Source organism: Anabas testudineus, chromosome 2 (assembly GCF_900324465.2).
Source record: "Anabas testudineus chromosome 2, fAnaTes1.2, whole genome shotgun sequence".
Taxonomy (NCBI): domain Eukaryota; kingdom Metazoa; phylum Chordata; class Actinopteri; order Anabantiformes; family Anabantidae; genus Anabas; species Anabas testudineus.
This window is the reverse complement of record NC_046611.1, coordinates 4509774-4530528: the sequence shown is the minus strand read 5'-3', so window position 1 is coordinate 4530528 and position 20755 is coordinate 4509774. Positions and strand designations below refer to the sequence as shown.

At 39.7% G+C, this 20755-nt stretch overlaps 1 protein-coding gene across 1 annotated transcript in view; it reads left to right on the top strand.

The window, feature by feature from the left end:
• Positions 1–20755, top strand: part of LOC113164835 (receptor tyrosine-protein kinase erbB-4-like) — a 213877-nt gene that overhangs the window by 148016 nt on the left and 45106 nt on the right. Inside the window, exons 4-13 of the mRNA XM_026364347.1 lie at positions 3152–3286; positions 4717–4782; positions 6576–6694; positions 7457–7598; positions 8269–8382; positions 11039–11165; positions 12438–12511; positions 13325–13415; positions 14531–14736; positions 15911–16043. Coding sequence (XP_026220132.1) covers positions 3152–3286; positions 4717–4782; positions 6576–6694; positions 7457–7598; positions 8269–8382; positions 11039–11165; positions 12438–12511; positions 13325–13415; positions 14531–14736; positions 15911–16043 — 1207 coding nt within the window. The remainder of the gene's footprint in view (positions 1–3151; positions 3287–4716; positions 4783–6575; positions 6695–7456; positions 7599–8268; positions 8383–11038; positions 11166–12437; positions 12512–13324; positions 13416–14530; positions 14737–15910; positions 16044–20755) is intronic.

Below are 20755 nucleotides of genomic sequence, written 5' to 3'. Positions count from 1 at the left end.
TTCCTCTGATGCAGGACAATAGCTTTTATGACTATCTCGTGAATCACAGGAGTGTGGAGGGTGAGGAGATTGGGTGGTGGTGGGGGGTGTAGCGACGGTGGTCGGCTGTAGATCTCCCATCTTGATGGAAAGATCGAAGCATGGGGGAGAAGCAGAGAGCAGAGGGAAGGAAAGGTTGGGCGGTGACACAGGACTGTCGCCTGTTAACAAATGACCATCCGATACAGGCTTGTCATCCAGCGGGAAGAGTTAGTGCCCCTGCTTGGATGGACGGCAGAGGAGGCAATTTGTCTCAGGGCGAGCAGAGGGAATCTGGACACAGGCACTTAAAAGAGCATTTGGGCCAGTGCTGGGCGGGTTGGACAAGAAGACAGCTTCGCGTAAAATAGCAAAATGGATTAGATCTGTCATGCTTCAAAGACTTCACATGTAGAAATTATTACTCCAAACTTTTAGGAAAAAATGTTTTTTCTTGTTTTGTCATGTCTTAAAAATTTTACATTTTTAAAGGTCTATGTGTCACAGTGTTACTTCAATGGCACAACCAGACAGTGGACAAGCAGAGCTCATTAGCCATGCAGAGCAAGAGCAGCTGGAATTTGGACGCAGCACAGAGCAGCATTTTTTTTTTAAAAGGAGAGGGAACGTCGCCCTATGCCCTGGTCCAATTTTGCTCCCTTTACTGCTCAGACCATGAGCCTGAAGCATGCCCAAGCCAATTTGAGTTGAGTTTGAGTTCATTTGTGAGCAACGTGCACAAAGTCTCACTGCTCCAGTCTGCTCACGTCTTCTGTCGACAAGCATGAGGTTTGTAGAACATCACAAAATAAAGCATTTCCATGATGACAATGGGACTGTGGACAGACAGACAGTGACTGTTGTTGTTGGTATGTTATGATCTCAACTACTGAATGGATTACCATGAACGTTGTGTTGTGAAAAAGTCAGTGAAGTTGGCCTTTTGACCTTTGACCTTGACCTAAGTATTAAACCTACGCATCCGTCTTTGTGTTCTTGTTTTTTAGACCTTCATGTCGACCATGTTCTTAAAATATTCACACAGTGATAAAGGTTGTCAGTGGAAGTTTGTCTTTGCTACTGCACATTAGTTGAGTCTACTGCAGGAGCCTGTATATGTCACTATGTTCAAGAGTGCTGAGTCTTTATTTATATTTTAAAAATAAAGATTTACCCTTAAATGTCAAAGCTTTACAGTGTTTTTTCCACAGTCAAGTAAAACCAAAGACCAGTTATGTTTTCTTCCAGTTAGCTGTAAGGAAGCTCTTTCATCAAGTGTCCAGCATTGGGGAAAACACACCTGTCCCAAACAGATGCTGGTCAGAGTCTTGGCCAGACCACAGTAAATTATGTAAATTACTGCCACTGTGAGACTGTGGGTGTGTAAACCATGTGGTCTTGACCCATCCTTATTATTGTGCACAGTACACAGTTTATGTACTTGTCTAACCACAACAGTTTTCTGTGGGAGTATATTGTTAGGAGAACAGAAATGCTCTGTATAATGTGAAGGTGACTTGAGGGAAACCAAACGTAGTTGAAGGAAAAGTATGTATTTACACATCCGCAGTGAATAATTCCAATAGATGTGCTTGTGCAGAATATTGTTATAAATAATGTAAGAAATGTATTGAATCTGAAAAGTCGCACACTTAATGTACCACTGCTCATTTCATGACTATTTTTTTTATTGGCATCAAAGCATGCTGACAGTGCGGTCCAAATGTTATTTGAATAAAGCACAGCCTGTCCCTTCTTTCTCCCACCATCCATGAATGTATAACAGCCCCTGATAAATTGTCCATTGTGACGGGAACATGATTACATGAAGCTGCGGCTGTAGGCCATTCAGCGGGCAGACGAAGCGCCATGTCACCTCTAAGAGGGCTTTGAATAAATGTCCCCGTCTCTACCAAGGCCCACTTCCTTAATCAGGGTGTCGGATGGTAATGATTAGCTTCCTGCATGTGCTTCCCGGCAGCTGAGTCGTCCACATAACTCATAGACTGTTAATAATCTGCCGGGGGAGATAATGCGCTTCTTTACCTTCAGCTAATCCAGCCCTAATCTGATCCACATTGTTATTTTTTTATATTAAATTTAATTTATTATTACAAGTACTTTCATGGAATCCAGCTCTATTTTATGTTCAAGGAGAAGAGGATGCAAGGTGATTGCCTCTAAATCCCTCAACTAGGTTAAATAATACAGTCAGATGGTGTCCCGGAGATAAAGATACACTGATGGTGGAGGTTGTTTCTTTTTCTTGCTTGGGTCACGGCATGGGATGGGTGGGGATTACGACAACATAATTTCAATATGTGACCATATCCAAAACCTGGATTAGTAACACTGAGAGGGATTAGAATTTATTATTGTATTCCATGTGCAGGCATCTGCTAAGGGCACTGGTCCTTGAAAAGAAACACATTTCAGCTGTTAAGCAAATAGTGAATGAAGAGCCCGTCTCTGTCTGCGGTGTGTCGTCTCTCGCTTTGATGTGAGTGATGCTGAGTAGGTCAAGAGAACTGTGATGCTTTATTTTCTGAGATTCAGGTTGATGATTTGGAGCCTGTTTTGAAAGTTTGTTCCAAAGTGTTTTCAAATGTCTCAGAAAGAAACAGTACGCCACTTTTCATTTAAGAAACATTTGTGTAATGAGCAGTATCCCTCACAGAGGGTTTGAGTAAAGCTATATATCTGCTCCAGTTTACTATTTTGGCTTTCATTAAATTGGTGTCTTCCAGTGACATTCAAACTCATTAACTCTCTCTAACTCGCAAACTAAATTAATTTAGTACTCATTACATAATTAGGAAAATATACTGGCATGCAGTTTTGAGTTCTTTTTAAGAGAGGCGGTTTCACTTGCGGAGTAAAATCCATTTACTTATTGTTTATTAAACATCAATATCTTTGGACACAGCATTGAAGTGAAGAGTGCATTTGTCAATAGCATTTATCTTCATGCTCAGATGCACTTCAGGGAACGCTGTATACATCATGGTACTTTGAGACAAAAGAAACGATGGGAGTTAACCTTGAAGTATTGATTTTCTGCCATCATTTACTATATATCCATGACTATGTGCTCATTTCTCTTTTTCTCTCTCTTTTTTTCCTCCCTGTGCAGAGATACTGAATGGGGGTGTTTATGTTGACCAGAACAAATTCCTGTGCCATGCGGATACCATCCATTGGCGTGACATTATCAAGAACCCCCAGGCTGAGCTGCTGGTGGTACCGTCCAACAACAGCAACCTCGGATGTGAGTACTGCAGACTGGCAAAAAACAGTGGAGCCAATAACTTTGGATGAAAATCAGTTTATTTTATTTATTTATTTTTTTGGTATCTTGTCTGGACTGTGAAGGAGAATCGCATGCCAAGATACTGTAGAAGTACTCACAAACACACGCACCCACCCACACCCCACCAGCAGCAGTCATGCCCTATCCCTTTTTGTTCATTCTGTTTGCCCGGCGGTCATTTGGAAGCTAAATCACATAGTGTTAGATCAACGTGTGAACCTCTCCATTGTTGTGGTACGGTAGTGGCTTTGCAGCGAAGCCCATGGAGCTGCTGTCTGCTGTGCTCTTTTTAAATCTCAGTGAATCTGACAGCTGGTTCGATGCTGCCCACTTCCCCTGGTTCACCCCACCCCTTTCCCTTTGTGGTCCCCGCAGTCCCTCAGCTCTGTCTGCTTTGGACATAACAGGCATCACTATCTGGCGGACATTCTGTGTCAGATGAACTGGCTGTTAAAGACAGACTCTCTTGAACTTTTCTGCACATTTTTGGTTGAGCCTCTTGCTCATTTTACAGAAGAGACAAGTAAAGTATTGAAGTTTCTTCAGGCCCTTTGTATCAAAACATGTTGGGGTGAACAATAGGGACAGCGGAGGCGCCAAATAGCAAGCAACGATATAAACAATGTTGAAAGTTTGTTTGATGAAAAGGCATGATGACCTTTCTCTGCTTACAGACTGAGCAGAACAAAATTTGTATAGTGTTGACTCGCAACATCAGATGGGAGTTTGACACCATGCAAAACGGGTAACTCAAGAATAAAAGACACTTACAAGTACAATATGTGTAAAGAAAATGGCTATTTTGTTGATTAGATGGCACTGATGGAGGAGGAGGATGAAAAGCAACAAAGAAGAGAGGAGGTGGGCTAAAAAATGACAAGAGAGCGAGTGGGAGTTGAGGTTGCCAAATTGGGGCTTTTGCCAAGCCGCAGTTAGTATTTAACATTAACAACCCCACAGTGGGAGTGGTTGAAGGGGCAGGGTGACAATCTGCTGCACTATTCCACTTACTCTGTAATTAACCCATAGTCAATTAAGTCTTGATGATGGGCCGCTGGCAGATGAAGGCTGTGACTGCTCTGTCAGGTCCTACTTTGCCTGTGTGAGTGCTTGAAGCAAGGGAGAAGAAGCCTGTCTTTCATTGTGTCTACAGGCCACAAGTCGCCACAGTGACTCTGGATCTATTGTTGAATGAGCGGAGGTGATTCGACAGATCTCTCACTGTCACTAGTTGGGGAAGTTTTAACGGTGTTTGTGAGTGGATGATACATTGCAGTGTGTGTGTGTGTGTGAGGGGGCTGTGTCTCTGTGTTTGTGTCAAGACACGATCGGAAGTGTGCTGAGGTGATTTCGGCGGTATGGTACCTGTGTGTTTGTCTGTCCTGCAGGCAGACGCTGCCATCGCTCGTGTAACGGACGCTGCTGGGGCCATCAGGAAGACCAGTGTCAAACCTGTGAGTATGAACATGAGCATACAAACACAAAGATACATACCTAAAGGTAGCATGCAATAACAGAGCTGCTGACACTGACTTGTACAACTCATCATAAAAATGAGGCTAATAATTTAGGCTAACCTACCTTTTTATCTCTAAGCACAGTAAGAGGTTTAACTATATCAATCTTAAAACCTTATTCACACAGAAAACATATGAACTAATTAATGTTAGAAGTGTTGATTTAGTCTTACATTAAGCCAGACTAGGTGTTTCCCCCTGCGTTCGCTCTCTGTGCTAAGAGTGCGGCTCCCACCAGTTTCCCCCAAATGTGGTCTTTATGCTAAGCTAGGCTAGCTAAATTGACATCAGCATTTCCCAAAATGTTCATTTTTAATTCCCAAAATAGCAACAACAAATCCACTAACACTGAGTGAAAGAGCCTCTGAACTGTATTTAGATTATTGTGAAACACTTATGTGGGTAGCTACCGTACAGTCTGCTTTAGAGTAATCTACAGGATAATCTACTCTAATCTGTCGTGACATTTATAGATTGACTGTGCGAGTACTTCTGTTCACATCTGTTTTTAGATTTTTCCTATTATTTGATTGAACCAAAATCAAGGTCTAGTGAAAAGAAATAAATATGAAAAGCAAATTGCTTTTCTTCATTGTGTTAAAGTACTTTAAGTGCCCGTGTTGAGTGGAACAGCATAACGAAGAGCTTAACGAAATAAAGAAATGAAATCTGAATAAACTCATAATAATAAATAAAGTGAAATTAGCAGTACAGCATGTGAGCAAAATCAGAAATTATACAATGAAGGAATGAGGGCAGTTTGCAAAATGCCAGTTCTTTATTTAATTACAGGATGTTTTACTCATGTTTCAAACATCTATAAAGGGCCACATAAGGTTTTCTCATTCTGACACAGACTATAGACCCCACAACCTGTTTTTGCAGTACTGTATCATTATGTTTCCAGCACAGTGGAGGGTGAGCACAGCAGTTTTAATGCCTCAAGCTCCTGCTGACTCTCTGGCTTGTGTACCTTCTACTGTACCAATATTATAATGTGTGGGAGGCTGTTCTTTAGCACAAGTATTGGAGAATTTTGATGCAATAGCTAGTAGCCACATTTGAGTATTGCTGCACTAATAACACAGACGAATGCTGCGGTCTTTTAACTTGCTTTGCAATAAAACAGGAAAAAATGGGAAAAAGAAAATATTTCCCTAGTTACCACAAGAGTTGGCATAGCAACGAATAAAGCCAGGCTTTTTGGGAATTATGAGCACAGTTGGAAGGTGTCTTTTGCCAATTGGTCTGCTTGGCTGGAAATACTCATTGTATAAACACAGATATGGTGAGTCAGTGAGGTCCAGGGCTGTGTGACGTTTTTTCAAACTTTATTTATCTAGAGAAAACCAACTGAGCCCACACCAGAGACTTAATACCTGCAACCTGCCAAGCACAGTTTTCTGCCGCTGGTCAGTGAGATGAAGCTGGAACGGTTAGAGGCTTGTTCAAGGGTACCTCCGGAGCAGTTGTTGAAAAACGTGACAGCGCTCCATGTTTTTAAAGGCCGTCTGAGCATTCAAACCAGTGACCTTGTGGTCACAAACCCACTTCTCTGACCTTAAGCGTGCTGCAGCCTCTGATTTCCTTCTGCCTGAACTCCATAACAGACAGTGTTTGTGTGCAGCTATAATGTGGAAGAAGGCTGAGGGTGGTGGTATTGTCTGGTTTTATGAGTGCGATTTTGTGTGTCAGGCCTTTAAAATTCAGTCTTTTCACTTCCTGGGCAGTGACAAAGACGGTGTGTGCAGAGCAGTGTGACGGTCGATGCTTCGGGCCTTACGTCAGTGACTGCTGCCATCGCGAGTGTGCTGGAGGCTGCTCGGGCCCCAAGGACACAGACTGCTTCGTACGTCAGATTACACACAAACTAACACACACATTGTCTACTAACCCTCTGTATCACTCCCTCCTTTTTTCTGTTAACTTTCTTTCATTCCCTTTCACTTTTTCCCTTTCACACACAAAGACCAACAACAAATCATTATTTCGCTTATCATTTACAAATTGTGTGCACATATTTTGTGCAACATCTGTTTGTCACCCCCCCCCACCCACCCAAAAATTATCCACTTTGTTTACCGGCTGATAAATTGTCATTTTATGGGGCTGTAAAACTCTGCCTCAGCGCCACTCTTCAGAGAACAAATTGGTGATTCAGTGTTTCAATTAATATCCCTTTTATCACCCCGAGTTCTTCCTGTTGCGCAAACATGTGCGCGACTCGTGCACACACACTAACTGAGATGATATTGTAGTTGTAAGTCATAGAAAGACTCATCCGAATCAATTAATGTCGTTTCAGCCTCTGGCCACAGACAGCAAAACACTTAAGAGGTTTATGGGAAAGTATTTCACCAGTTATATCATTGCTGTGGATCAATGGCTCCAATTCTTCTCCCATTTGGTTTGGAAAAGAGACAAGGAATCCCCGTGTGGTCCCCGTGTCATGATCTGACGTAAAAATGAAAAGCTGGTGTAATACTTTCAGTCAGTGTCATATGTGAAAAGATCACTCCCCACTCCCCATGTATTACTCAATGCACATCAGTGGGAGGTCTGACTGGCATCCCTCTGCCCTCACCTAACTGTGGTTTTGTGGTTTCTGCAGGCTTGTACAAATTTCAATGACAGCGGAGCATGTGTGACCCAGTGCCCTCAACCGTTTGTCTACAACCCCACGTCTTTTCAGTTAGAGCACAACCCCAGAGCCAAGTACACCTACGGAGCCTTTTGTGTCAAGAAATGTCCACGTAAGTCCACATCCATGTAGCTGCAAGAGAATATTGACAACGTCACATTACACTGCAATAATATGGAAGCTCAAAATGATGGTTATAATTACATTCTGTAGTCTGTGTTCTGTTGTCCCCTGAAGAAGCATTATCCTCTATCTATCCTGATATAACACCGCCAACAATTATTTCAAGTCAAGATAAATTACTCATACATAAATAAATTGTGTATCTCAATCAAGTAGTTGCTACACCATCTGCTTTAGCTTCTGGCAGCTAAAAAGAAAGCAAATCTTGGTTCTTTCTTTCACGGATATGGAGTGCAGCAGTAATTCAGCAAGCATGCATTAAAACTCAAACTACATAAACAGATTGCATATTTAAGTTCCACTGATCATCAAATGAGCATTCACCAGTCACACGTTTCCACAGCTTCTACCAAGTACTAATATAAAACACTATTTTGCCTAAGAAATACACTGTAAACCTAGACCATTAGTTTTGATTATTATACTAATGTTATTAAAACCAAATTAATTTTTCACCATCAGGAGTGTCCTTGTTCTACAACTAAATGCAATTCTTTGATTTTTACCCTTATGTAATACAACTAAGTGTCAGGAAAGAAAAGCATTATTAAAGCAATTGAACCCTCCTAATACTTTCATAACCATTGTGTCTCTGTCAGATAACTTTGTGGTGGACCACAGCTCCTGTGTTAGAGCGTGTCCCAGCAACAAGATGGAAGTGGAGGAAAACCGAATCAAAATGTGCATCCCGTGTACAGACATCTGCCCCAAAGGTAAAGCAACAATGAAACTCTTTCACTTGACCTATGTAAACTAGCAACATGGACTGGACAGTGGTATTATTTATATGATAAACAATATGCTCATGCAGAATTAATTTTACATTTACTTCACCATATTCATTTGGTGCCTAAACCTAACTCAAATGTCTTAGTGCCTTATCCAAACCGTAAACAAATAAATAATCCAGTTATGTGATACAGGTCATGTGATGAACATCATGACGAGCCAACCATTCATTTATACTAACCCTAACTATGTTATTTAGTGACTCAACCTAATCCAGGTGTGTTTTAAGTCTAATCACAACCAAATTTTATTATAAAAAAATGTATTATTCTGTAGTGTAAATCAGTGTTACACTGTTATACTGGCTGCCATGTTGGTGCCATTGTATGAGATGACAGCCACAATTTTGGCACCTAGTGTAACAGTTGGTAGAGCAGCAGCACAGAAGCCCACAATAGTGCAGTAGATTGTTTTATTATTAATATTAAGTAACAGGCAGACTTACTGTACAATAAAAGTTCATACTAGAGTCATATGAAAGGCTTAAGACAAATAGCCCTTAGGCATACCAACCTATAGCAAGTAGGAGGACTTCAGCAGAAGCTTTTATGAATATATTAATATGAAGTTTTTTGCAGTTTCAATGTATAAAAGATAGTATGATCATTTCAAGCAAAACATTTATCAAATAATAGTCTGTCTGACATAGACTTACTGACTATGAGTGTGTGACTGACATAGACTGACATGTACAGGAAATTGGTAAAGGCTTAAACAAACCGTTGCACATGTAAAAAAAAAGTCGTAAGGTTAGGGAATTATTTCACCCATGTCACACAGCAGCATTTCTGAAAGAGGAGAAGGCTCACTGAACCATGTTTATATCCAAGTTTTGCTGCTAACATAAGTGCTCACTCTTATTCTAAAGATTGCATGACACTTTGAGCTACTTTTGATTGCTCTTACCAGTCTAATTTCCATGTAACTACGAATGCTTAATGCATTTTATTGCCAATGATCATGATGGCCCACGGAGTGTCACTCACAACCGGTAACTGTTGCATTGTGACATTGTCACATTTATCATTAAGAAAGACACATGAAGAGAACAGATGACACATTACACCCTGACTCACTGGTAGTGTCAGTACAATATTACATAAAGAGCAAGTGTAGGACATGCTAATGTTAGCAGAAGAGAGCCATGGTTCATTGAATAACTTCAAAATCATGTTTACACTGTAAACTGTATATTTCACCTAGTATCCTGCTTCTCTATGTGTTTTTTAAACCTTCTACTCTGTCAGAGTTTCAGGTCATGTCTTTGTATTTTTTTGTCTCCCACCTATTCTACTGCACTGTATTGACTGTATGTACAAGAGCTTATGCAGTTAAACAATTTTAATTTAATATCTTTATCCTAACAGTGATGATACTGGATCAGCAGCAGCCCAAAGGAATTACTTTAAAAGCTTTATAGAAAAAGTAATTTATTTTGTTCAGAGCCAGCTTAGCTTTCTTTATATTACACAACATATATTTATGGTTGGTTTATTGAACCCTAACCCTAACCCTACCCCCCCAAAATATCAGCATCTTTAATTTTAGGCCATGCAGCAACACAGATAAACTCCATGTCAGATTAATATATATTCTCAAAACCTTCCACTTTCTTGATTTAAACCATATCACTTAAGACACAATATTCGTATTGCATGTTTTACAAGTATTAATGAATGAACTGTGACTGTGTGCTGCTCAGCTTGTCTCCTTTTTTCGCATGACTGCTTTGTTTATCCACTCATTACATCCTGGAGGATAAACATGACAAATATGGCATAAATGAAGGTCACATGTTTGATCCTTTTAACAGTTGACACGTTAATTAACAAGAAATAGTCCCATAACGATAAACTGCCCTTACCTGCTCAGTAATTACAGCTAATTTTGCCCAAGTACATCGGCTAAAAGACTAAAATGTCTACTGTGACATTAAACAGCATCACTTCAGTTCAGTTAGTCTTTTCATCGTAGCGTTCTCACACAGGTAACTCCCCCTCTTCCTCTCCAGAGGGAAGACAATGATGTTTTTCTTCAAGCCCAGTGCATGGGCTGAGGCATCCATTGATTGGCTAATCTCTTGATTACATCGTCACGCAGCAGGGAGGGTTAATGAGGGATAGCCCAAGGAACTGTGGGAAATGATAACAAATTAACATTTCAGATATGGAATTGGCTAGTATAAATCACTATCAAAAACTGGTTACACCACTTAATGCCAGCCTTATTCATCATTCCCTCCGCCTCTGTCAGAAATACTTGGCTCACACTAGACTGCAAGTGTAATTAATGCAGATGTAATGAAATCATTAAAGGGAGGAATTGGCCGTGGATTGGCCTGTGCTTTCATCAAAAGAATTCAATGCATGGAGAGGGGCCGTGACCTTCCTTATGCCCCAAAAGCAAGAGTATGTATTCATAAGTGACGTGTATAAAGAATGAAAGTGACAAAAGGCTAATAGTAGTTTCTCAGAATGAGGTCACTGCTGTACAAGGGCACTTTAAATACACACTACAGTAGGTAATGTGTTTATATATTAATCAACTCATATGTCAATACTTTTGCTTTTGTTTTGTCAGTGTGTGATGGCATAGGGACGGGCAGCCTGCAGACAGCTCAAACTGTGGATGCCAGCAATATTAATAAATTTGTCAACTGCACCAAAATTAATGGCAACCTCATCTTCCTCATTACTGGCATTAAAGGGTAAGTGTCATTTGGAAACGTCACACACAAAGATTTCATTAACATACTTTGAATGGTGACATTAGTGTAGCGAAGCTAAATTCACAGACACCTGCAGAATCAAGTAGCAGATGCTGTGAAAAGCAAAGAAATACACTGTTAAACCGATCTAAACAAGGGTGGATGGAAATCAAGTAAACATTTTTTTTTGGTGACTAACAGATGAGAAGACATTTACAATCAAGGGTTGGATATTGATATGGGTGTGTTTTAGGTTACAGTTACAATTCAATTACTTACGGGAAACAAGATTCATTAAATACAAAATTGACATCCTGCATAATATGATTAATGTGTTTTAAACAGTTGTGTATTTGCACATCCAGCATAAGACAATTTGCCTATTTAGCTGCTAAATGCTACTATTAGCTGGTAAATGCTAACAGCACCTGCAAGCTGCAGCTGAAGCTCATGACGTTGTGCAAGACTGACAAAACTTGTTAGGGTATATAAAACAAAACAACAAGCTGAGAGATGCTAGACGAGTTTTACAGAGCTAAAGGGAACTGCGTAATGAGTGTTCATAATTACAGGTGAAAACTTTTGCATTATGTATTGTCAATTATTCAATCCAGAATTGTCAAAATGCTCTTTAGATCAATTTTAAATAGTTCCCTATCAATGTGTAGCAATTTTAACTTGAATTACATTTACCGAAATATAAGGTTCTGTTCCCTGTACAATATTACACATCTAATTCAAACTTTATATCCCGTTAAGTTAGAGAAACTTTAGCTCAGAAAGCTCAGTGTATTCTTGTCAATCACAAAATTGCATTAAAGACAAGGCATATTTGTTTTGAAGAACATACACTGCCTGTTCAAAAAAAAAAAAAAAAAACACCAATATTTTGTGGGACTGCCTTTAGCTTTGATTGCGGCATGCATTAGCCATGGCATCGTTTGATAAGCTTTTGCAATGTCAGAACATTTATTGTTGTCCAGAGTTGCATTAATTTTCCTCCAAGCTCTTGTATTAATGATGGGAGAGTCAGACTGCTGCATACAGTCTTCTCCAACACATCCCAAAGATTCTCAAAGGGGTTAAGGTCTGGACCCTGTGGTGGACAATCCACGTGTGAAAATGGTGTGTCATGCTCTGTGAACCTCTTTTTCACAATTTGAGCTTGATGAATCCTGACATTGTCATCTTGGAATATGATATAATAATAATGATAATAATAATAATTATGTATGTATGTGTAATATGCACTTTTCTCTGTGTCACTTTCAGGGACATGTATCATGGTATAGGACCATTGGACCCTGAGCGTCTCAACGTGTTCCGCACTGTGAAAGAGATCACAGGTGAGACTGACCTGAACTAAACAATATTATTATGTAATGGCGTGTAAAAGAGGTTGTCTCTTAAAAAAGTCAAAGAAAGTTTTAAGAGCAAAGTGGAAATTTGATTTTTGTCAGGGAACTGATAAAAGGTGTTCTGGTGGATTTGTGTGTTTGCTTCATAGTTATACGTGCTTATACTTGTGCAGCGGTGTGTGTGTGTGTGCAGGCTTGTGTGTGTATTTATTCATTAGCTATTAGGGGCCTTAAGGGATGAGCAATACCTTGTATACAAACCCTTTTGTCATATTAAACTGCGACTTGCAGTTGAGCCAAACAGCTAATGGAGTGAAACTGCATTTTCATAATGAAAACCCCAGCAATAAGAAAGAGCAATGGCCATTCTATCCCAGCCATTTCCTGCTCTATTCCTTTAATGTCATTTCCACAGATGCTTATTTGATATAATCTGTCATTAAAGGCAAGTGCAACCAGACAAATTGTGCAGAATATTAAATCCATTATTTTAATTAGCATATATTGTCTTCTCCCAGCACATTTCCTACAAAGAATGGGTTCTCCCCTGAACATCCTAGAGGCAGTGTAACTCCAAAAATTGCAATGTTTTTTATTTGCATTTAGGCAAAACAGATTTTTTTTTTTTTAATGTTTTAATACTTATAATTCTTATGTTGCTTATTCAAATACACCATTTTTATTCAATCTCACCTTCATTATTTTTGGTAATGACTATAAATTTTTATAGTTATGGAATGTAATTAAAGAAAATGTAATTAGCTTTGTTTTGTTATGTTTTTGTGCCTGTTGGGTCTTTAGGGTACCTCAACATCCAGTCTTGGCCTGAGAACATGACAGATCTTAGTGTTTTTTCCAACCTGGCAACTATTGGAGGAAGATCGCTTTACAGGTATGGGTGAAGGTTGGACATGTTTGACACCAATTTGACACTGTTACAGACTATCTTCTCTGTTCAGATTTACATGTTCCTACATCCATAACGGAACATTATTCAGGAATTCAGGTTTGGTTTTTCCTCTTGGGCACTCTTCCTCTGTGGAGCATGTGCTGCACATAAGGGGCTAATACAATGAACAACGAATCACTGACTACTCATTCATCTCAGAGGCAAAGAGTCATTATACACATCAGTTTTTACATCTTTGAAGTTAAATTGCATTTCACACAATTTTAGACACATTCTACTTCTATGCAGATGACATGCCCGTCTTATAAGCTGTCTGTGTTAGGAAATACCCTTATTCCTCTCTCTTTCTTGCCATTTTCTTGTGTTTGGATGGTTCCTATTGGCGCTAATGAGCTGCTGGCCTGTGTTGTTCTGCACAGAAGCTCTTTGAAGTACTGCTGTCACGTAGCTTTGATTAGCCCTGTTTTGATAAGTCTCTGTGTTTGCTTACAAGTGGCAGATCCGAGGGATAGTGCTGGCACAGTAAAAGGAGATTTGTCCTTGTTTTCTAAATGTTAGCGATGAAGCTGTAAGTCAGCAATGTTTTATTCAGAGCTGGAGCAACCCTTTCTGTCATCTTCTTCATCTCTGTTATTTTCTTTCTCCTCATCTTTTTTTTTTTTTACTTTCTTTTTGTTCTGTTTTACTTGTCATTCCATCTGCACTTCTCTATCTTATTTCTGTCGTTTCCTCCTGTCCAGTCTGCCCCATCTTTCTCACCTCTTGGTCTCATGATCTTTACTCTTTTCTCCCTTTGCTTCCTCATCACTGTCATCTTTTTTCATCTTAGCTAACCCTCTACTTTTATCTGTTCCTTCGTCCTTTCCCTTTTTTCTTTCTTCTGCATTGCACTTACTAGTTTTCCTCTTTTGTTCTCCCCTTCTTTTCTCCATCTCCTTTATTTTGCTCATTTCTCTTGCAAATCTTCCTCTGTGTATCTGTGCTTCTGATCATTTGAATTCTTTTGTGTCTCCCATTGCACTCCTCCTCCAATGTCTCTCTACCATTTATCTTTACTTATTTTTTTTTTCTTTGTCTCCTTATCACTACTCTTGCAGTGGAAGTGGTATTTCTCTGTTGATCCTGAAGCAGCGTTGGATCTCCTCCCTCCAGTTCCAGTCGTTGAACGAGATCAGTGCCGGTAACGTTTACATCTTCAACAACAGCCGCCTGTGCTTCTACAACACCGTCAACTGGACATCACTCTTCAGGACGCCAAGTCAGAAAGTTCTCGTTCGCAACAACCGAGAGCCAAAGGAATGCAGTGAGTAGCAGTGGTAGAATAAATAAGTCCTCGTCGTACTCTGTTTTCTCTTCCTTTAACTCGCTAATTAATTTACATTTCCTGGATATCTCGACACAGCTATCTCCATTCCAGTATTATACCCACTGACGTGTATGTTTTCAGTGTGACTGTATGATGGGCGTCTCTTGCTCCTTGGCCATCAAAGCCTTTATTTCGCTCCCTGTGTGGAAAGTAATAGGTATCGTGAACAGTGGTGGTTGAACACCAAGCTCCTCACAGGGAAGTTGACATCTGATAGGATGATGAATAGTCAACATGTAGTTTAACTGCAGATGGTTGAAACTGACTACTTTTAATTAAGAGTCTTTAAATAAGAGTGTGAAAAGATTGCAGTGGTATGATAATTGAAATAAATATAAAATTATATATTTACTGTATTACTCATCAGTAACCATGTTTTTTTTACACCTTCACAACATGTGCACACATGTTTACCAGTAAAGCTTGTTGTGACAGAAAAAGAGATTACTAGTAAAGGACGCAAATGGACCATCATAGTTTTTCAGGGCCCTGCCAAGCTGTGGTTGATATCATTAGCCAGCTAATGAGCAGAGTGTGTGTGTGTGTGTTAGAGATCGATCGATGGGGCTTTACACAAGTCTCTTCATTAGGCTCAACCCCCTGTCTGCCATTGACTGCTTGGCTGTTGACAAAGGGTTTGGCCCCCACCAGCCAACACCGGGACTTGGTTGTCATTCACCAGATGGAGAGCACGCTAAGTCTAGTGAACAGCATCGATTGTCGTGATTCAACTGGAAAAAGAGCTTAGGGTTCTGGTTAGGATGGTGTTTAATGGCAGAGGTGTGGGTAACGGCAATGTTTACACACACACATGCACACAATTGCAGAAACATGCAAGCTGTAGACATGCACAGGCGCCAATATTAGTTAATTAAATACAATATGAACTGTGGAACATATACTCACTATTAAACCATTTTTAGATGTATTTCATTTTGTTTCTGCAGATTATTGGTGAATCCAAATCAAATTATATAATGCATTGTGTTTCATCTGCAGGTTACTATAGTGTTAGCGTCTGTGAACATACTGTATGTCTGCACGTGTACGTGTGAAAGTGTTAAAACATTGTTTGTGTCATAGTGATTTATTCACCTATTTCCCTTCACAGCTCAGCAGCGAATGATATGCGACCGAATGTGCTCAGATGACGGTTGCTGGGGTCCAGGCCCCAACCAATGTCTCTCCTGCAGATATTTCAGACGAGGCCGCACCTGTGTCGAGTCCTGCAATCTCTTTGACGGGTGAGCAGTCCATTCACAAACATCTTTGAGTGTCCACCACTATGTTTGAGCTGACACAAATCTTTACAGCAAGCCCAGAATGAGAATTTTCCAGAATGTCATGTCATTATAGTTTCAGGAAACTGCATTAATTTCCTTGTGACAAGCAGAGGATATAAAATCAATTTAAACAGCTTTGATGCATGAAAATGAAGTCAAAGCATCCTCAAGGGCTCTGGAGGAGGAGAGTCTAATTGCCATTTGGAATGAATGTAATGAGATGAACCAATAAGGGATGTCACAATGTGAACAGTTAACGTGAACATTTAAAGGAACATTTGGCTGCGTGTAACATCCATTGTCCAAAATTAAATTTGAATATACTGTTGAAGTATGATATCTTATTACAAATTGGCCATTAAGGCTGACAGACAAGAGTGTTTACTGCTCTGAGCTGGGAAATGACTGACATTTACGACAAAGGCCCTTTGAGTGTCCACACAATCCACTGATGTTCTGTTTTCAGTGTGAATAAAAGCATTCAGGTCATTGCTTTATGCCGCCTAGAGGCACATCAGAAAGATCACTGCCAACTCACCTGGGGAGAAACACTTCTTTGTAGATGTAGTTTCCAGCCTTTGTGAATCACAACATTGAAAGAATCCATCTAAAATAACACCATCTAATAAAACACTGACTTTCTTGCAAACACTGATGTCAAGCTGTTGTTTTCCCCAGGGGAGAAGGAGAGAGTGCGTCTCTCAATGTGTGAGAGAGAGGATGTATGTGAGCCAACAACCCTTGGTCATGTTGACTTGTTGCTGGTCCTTTCCCAGCACTCTTTGTGGGAGGGAAGCTTTGAAGTTGTCGGGAAAAACAGCTCACAGCTAGGGCTTTGAAGAAGACTTGCGAGGGAAAGGCGCGTGGCGGCAAGCAGCTGAAGCTTGCTTTTTTTCATGTACTGTAAATACAGTCAGTCACTGTGATGCATTGTAAGTAACATTCGACAGGCCCACTTCTTGCTTTGTGTCATTGGTCTGAACTGTTGAATAACTGAGGCGATAACCTAAGGGTTCCCGAAGTGTATGAAGTCACCACCTGCCAAGTGCAAGTGCTTGAAAATGTATCTTTGGAGGAAAAGTGGTTTTGTGTGACATGGACACCTGGGAAATCCTGCATTTGACTTTTACAACTATACTGAAGAAAACATTTCAGTCATCACAAGTGTAGTAAATTCATTAAGGTAAATTTTGGGGTCAGTTTGTCCTGTCAACAACAAAATAAAACTGATATCTGCATTACTTACAGCAGGTAGACTACATTTAGTTTAGTAACATCAAGACATCTGAATTTATACTGCAAAATAGATTTTGTTAATAAGAGCTTTCAAATTTAAAATGTAGAGAATGAACTGTGTTCTTGTTTGGTGCAATAACTGTCACCAGTGATGAAATGGTAATCTCAGGATTCAGTAGTGGAGGCTGCTGCAAGCCTAATATAATATCATCCTAATCTAACACAGCTAGGGAGACATCAGAAAACAGACAACACAGTTTCAGCTGCCACTTTTGTCTTTATGAACTTTAAAAGTATGTCCATCTTCAATCCATATGCCTTGATATATTTAGTTTGGATTTTTTCAAAAGTGCCCCCATGTACATGTAAACTTTTCAAAACGTAGTTTGGTCAATGTCATCAGTTTTTATTATGGCAAGTACAGTATATGGTCCTATCACCATTTGTTCCTATTTGTTTTCTGCAGGACATAAATTGATTCCCTGAAAGCACTAAGAAAAGCATTACGAAAAAACATTTTACAAAAACAGTGCTTAGCGCAGAATGCAACTGAAAAGTGAAAAAGCATAATACTGACATGCTGCACAGAAGCTTTGTAGGATGAATAAGCATGACTCTCATAATCAGGAGAGTATTAATTCATTGACTCAAAACTAAATGCTATAACTACACGTTTCATTTATGTAGCATTAATTTCTAAATTTAACATCAGTACTGTGGTACTCAACATTGTGTGTATCTTTGAAGTCTGACAAAGATAGTGACTTTGTCTCCTTTGTCATTATTGTTGCTAATCCAGTACATTTCATCTGCTTTAGTGACTGGCCGAAAAAGGAAAAGGTTTGGAGAATCATATTGATATCATGAATGCCTCTTTCTATGTTTCTGAATGTTTATGCAGAACCAGTATGATGTCATCTGCATAGAGATGCGTTTTACAGTTAATATTGCTAGTCATTTCAATGTCACATAAATGACTGGTTCCAAAAGCTTGGTTGAAGTTCAGGTTTATTTCGACAGTATGGTGTAGTATAAGTTAATTCAGTATCCCCCTATGCTCTGAATCTATTTTATTTGATTGTATCTCTTCAGACTTTAGTGTTTGCTCATTAAATACAGTGGCAAGAAAAAGTAAGTGAACCTTTTGAAACTTCATGGTTTCTGATTGTGATCTGTGAATATGATCTGGTCTTTAAGTTAAGAGTATTAACAAATATAATGTGCCTAAAATAATGGCATATGATCCATCATACCTTTATTGAGAACAAATATAAAACCCTCATAGTGCTGGTGGAAAAAGTATGTGGACCCTTGCAATAATGACCTCAAAAAAGCTAATTGAAGTCTTGCGTTAGCATACCTGGAGTCTTAATAAGACAATTAGTTTGGAGGTGTGGACTTGAGCTACTTTGACTTGAGTTTGCTCTGCAAAATAAGAACACACTTGAGCCATGCCTCACCAAAAGAAACTTTCAGAGGATCTATGGTCAAGAATTGTTAATTTACATAAAGCTGGAAAGGGTTACAAAGTGAGACAAAGACTTTAGAAACCACCAGCCTTCAGTTATGCAAACAATCTACAAATGGAGACACTTTGGGACTACTGGGGCTACTCTACCAAGAAGTGGGCGGCCAGTCAAAATGACCCCAAGAGCACAACAAACACTTATTAATGAGGTAAAGAAGCAACCCCAAGTGACTGTAATAGTGCCAATAATTTGAAGGCATCATTGGAACTGGCCTAATATCTGTGTTAATTAGTCTACAGTACGTAAAACATTGAACAAGCAGGGTGTCTACGGCAGGACACCACGAAGGAAACCACTGATTGCTAAAGAAGAACATTGCTGCACGCCTGAAGTTTGCGAAAGAGTACATTGACTCTACCATGGTGTTCACATACTTTTTCAAGTAGCACTATGAGGGTTTTATAGTTGTTCTCAATAAAAACATGAAAGATCATATTTTTTTATTTTGTTTAATTATTTTAGGCACATTTGTTTATAATCTTGACTTAGATGAAGACCAGCTCACGTTATGACAAATTAATGCAGAAAACCATGAAATTCCAAAGGTTCCACATACTTTTTCTTTCCACTGTATGTTTTTAGGTTGACAATTTGAAACCTTAACATTTCTCTGCTTGCCCTCATTATATGTCTCCATTCTTAATGAGGAAAGGCACTAATTCCCTTCAGTTTATACGTCTGTTGAATAAAACAAAGGAAGAGCAAAGAAGTGCAAGAAGGGAAAAGAAAACATCTGAGAAGGTATCCACTGGGGTTGGGGGAGGAAGAAGGAAGCGGATTAGGGAGGTGTTGAAAGTGTTTAATTAAAAAAGTTGCTCTGGTGGGTTTGCCATGCTTTGGCTTGCCATGGGTTTGGAGGTATGAAGGGTGGCCACAGTCCTGTTTAAATTCCAGCTAAAACAGGGCTAATCCCCCATCGGGCCACCCCAGATGGGGCCTTGGCGCACACTCCAGCCATGAAGGGGGCCAATCAGGAGGAACGGCTTTGACGGAATAGAAATGACCCTGGGGAGCACCGCTGCTGAGGTCTTTGTCTCTCACCCATTTTCCTCCATGTACTTTTTTTCCCTCCTGCAACAAAAGAGACATCTCTTCACTGTCTGGGCCCTTTTCTAAAGGATTTCCCTGGACAAAGCTTCCAGGAGAGAAATCTAATTTATTTGGAACAAGGGAAAGAAAGACGGCAGAGAAATGTAAAGGGAGCAATGGGAGTTTCCTTTGAGTCCACCTAAAACATTATTAATAAAAGGGCACTCGACGATACTGTATGTTTGGATGTTTGAGATGACTGCTGTGAACTTGATGAACCATTAGCACCATTCAGAAAAAAAGCCCTAACATTAAGTTTCAGTAAAAGAGAACTATTTTATCTTCACATTTATTGCTCTTACTGTGAAACAGATGAACTTGAGAATCTTACAGAATCTGCCTTTGCTTTTTTTTGTAGCCTCTGAACAACCAGGTCTGAAAGATTTTTATCCAATATTCACCACATGAAAAAGCATAAAACACACATACCTGCAGGAAATCTGAAGTCTCAGCACATAAAATCAACTCACGAGGAGGAAGCTGTTGAAGCTTCATTCCACCCTTTTAGCATTACATGCTAATACAAACAAAACACATACAGAGCCATTCCCATTATCCCACCACTAGAACAATGCTCTGTGGATTTCTGTCATCTGTATCAGCTAATTGATCCCTCTCATAAGTGTTTTGATCAGCAGCAGTTATTGACAACACACTTTCACACGTATAAGGAGTCAACAGTATTCCCTTAGGCACTATGCATCTCCTGCTGGTGTAATGGCAGTACTTTATAAACCCTGTGTTGAGCTGTATTGTTCAACTCTATTCCTTCAGAAGTGTTAGTGGAAAAACAAAATCATCATCATGAGACATATGCAT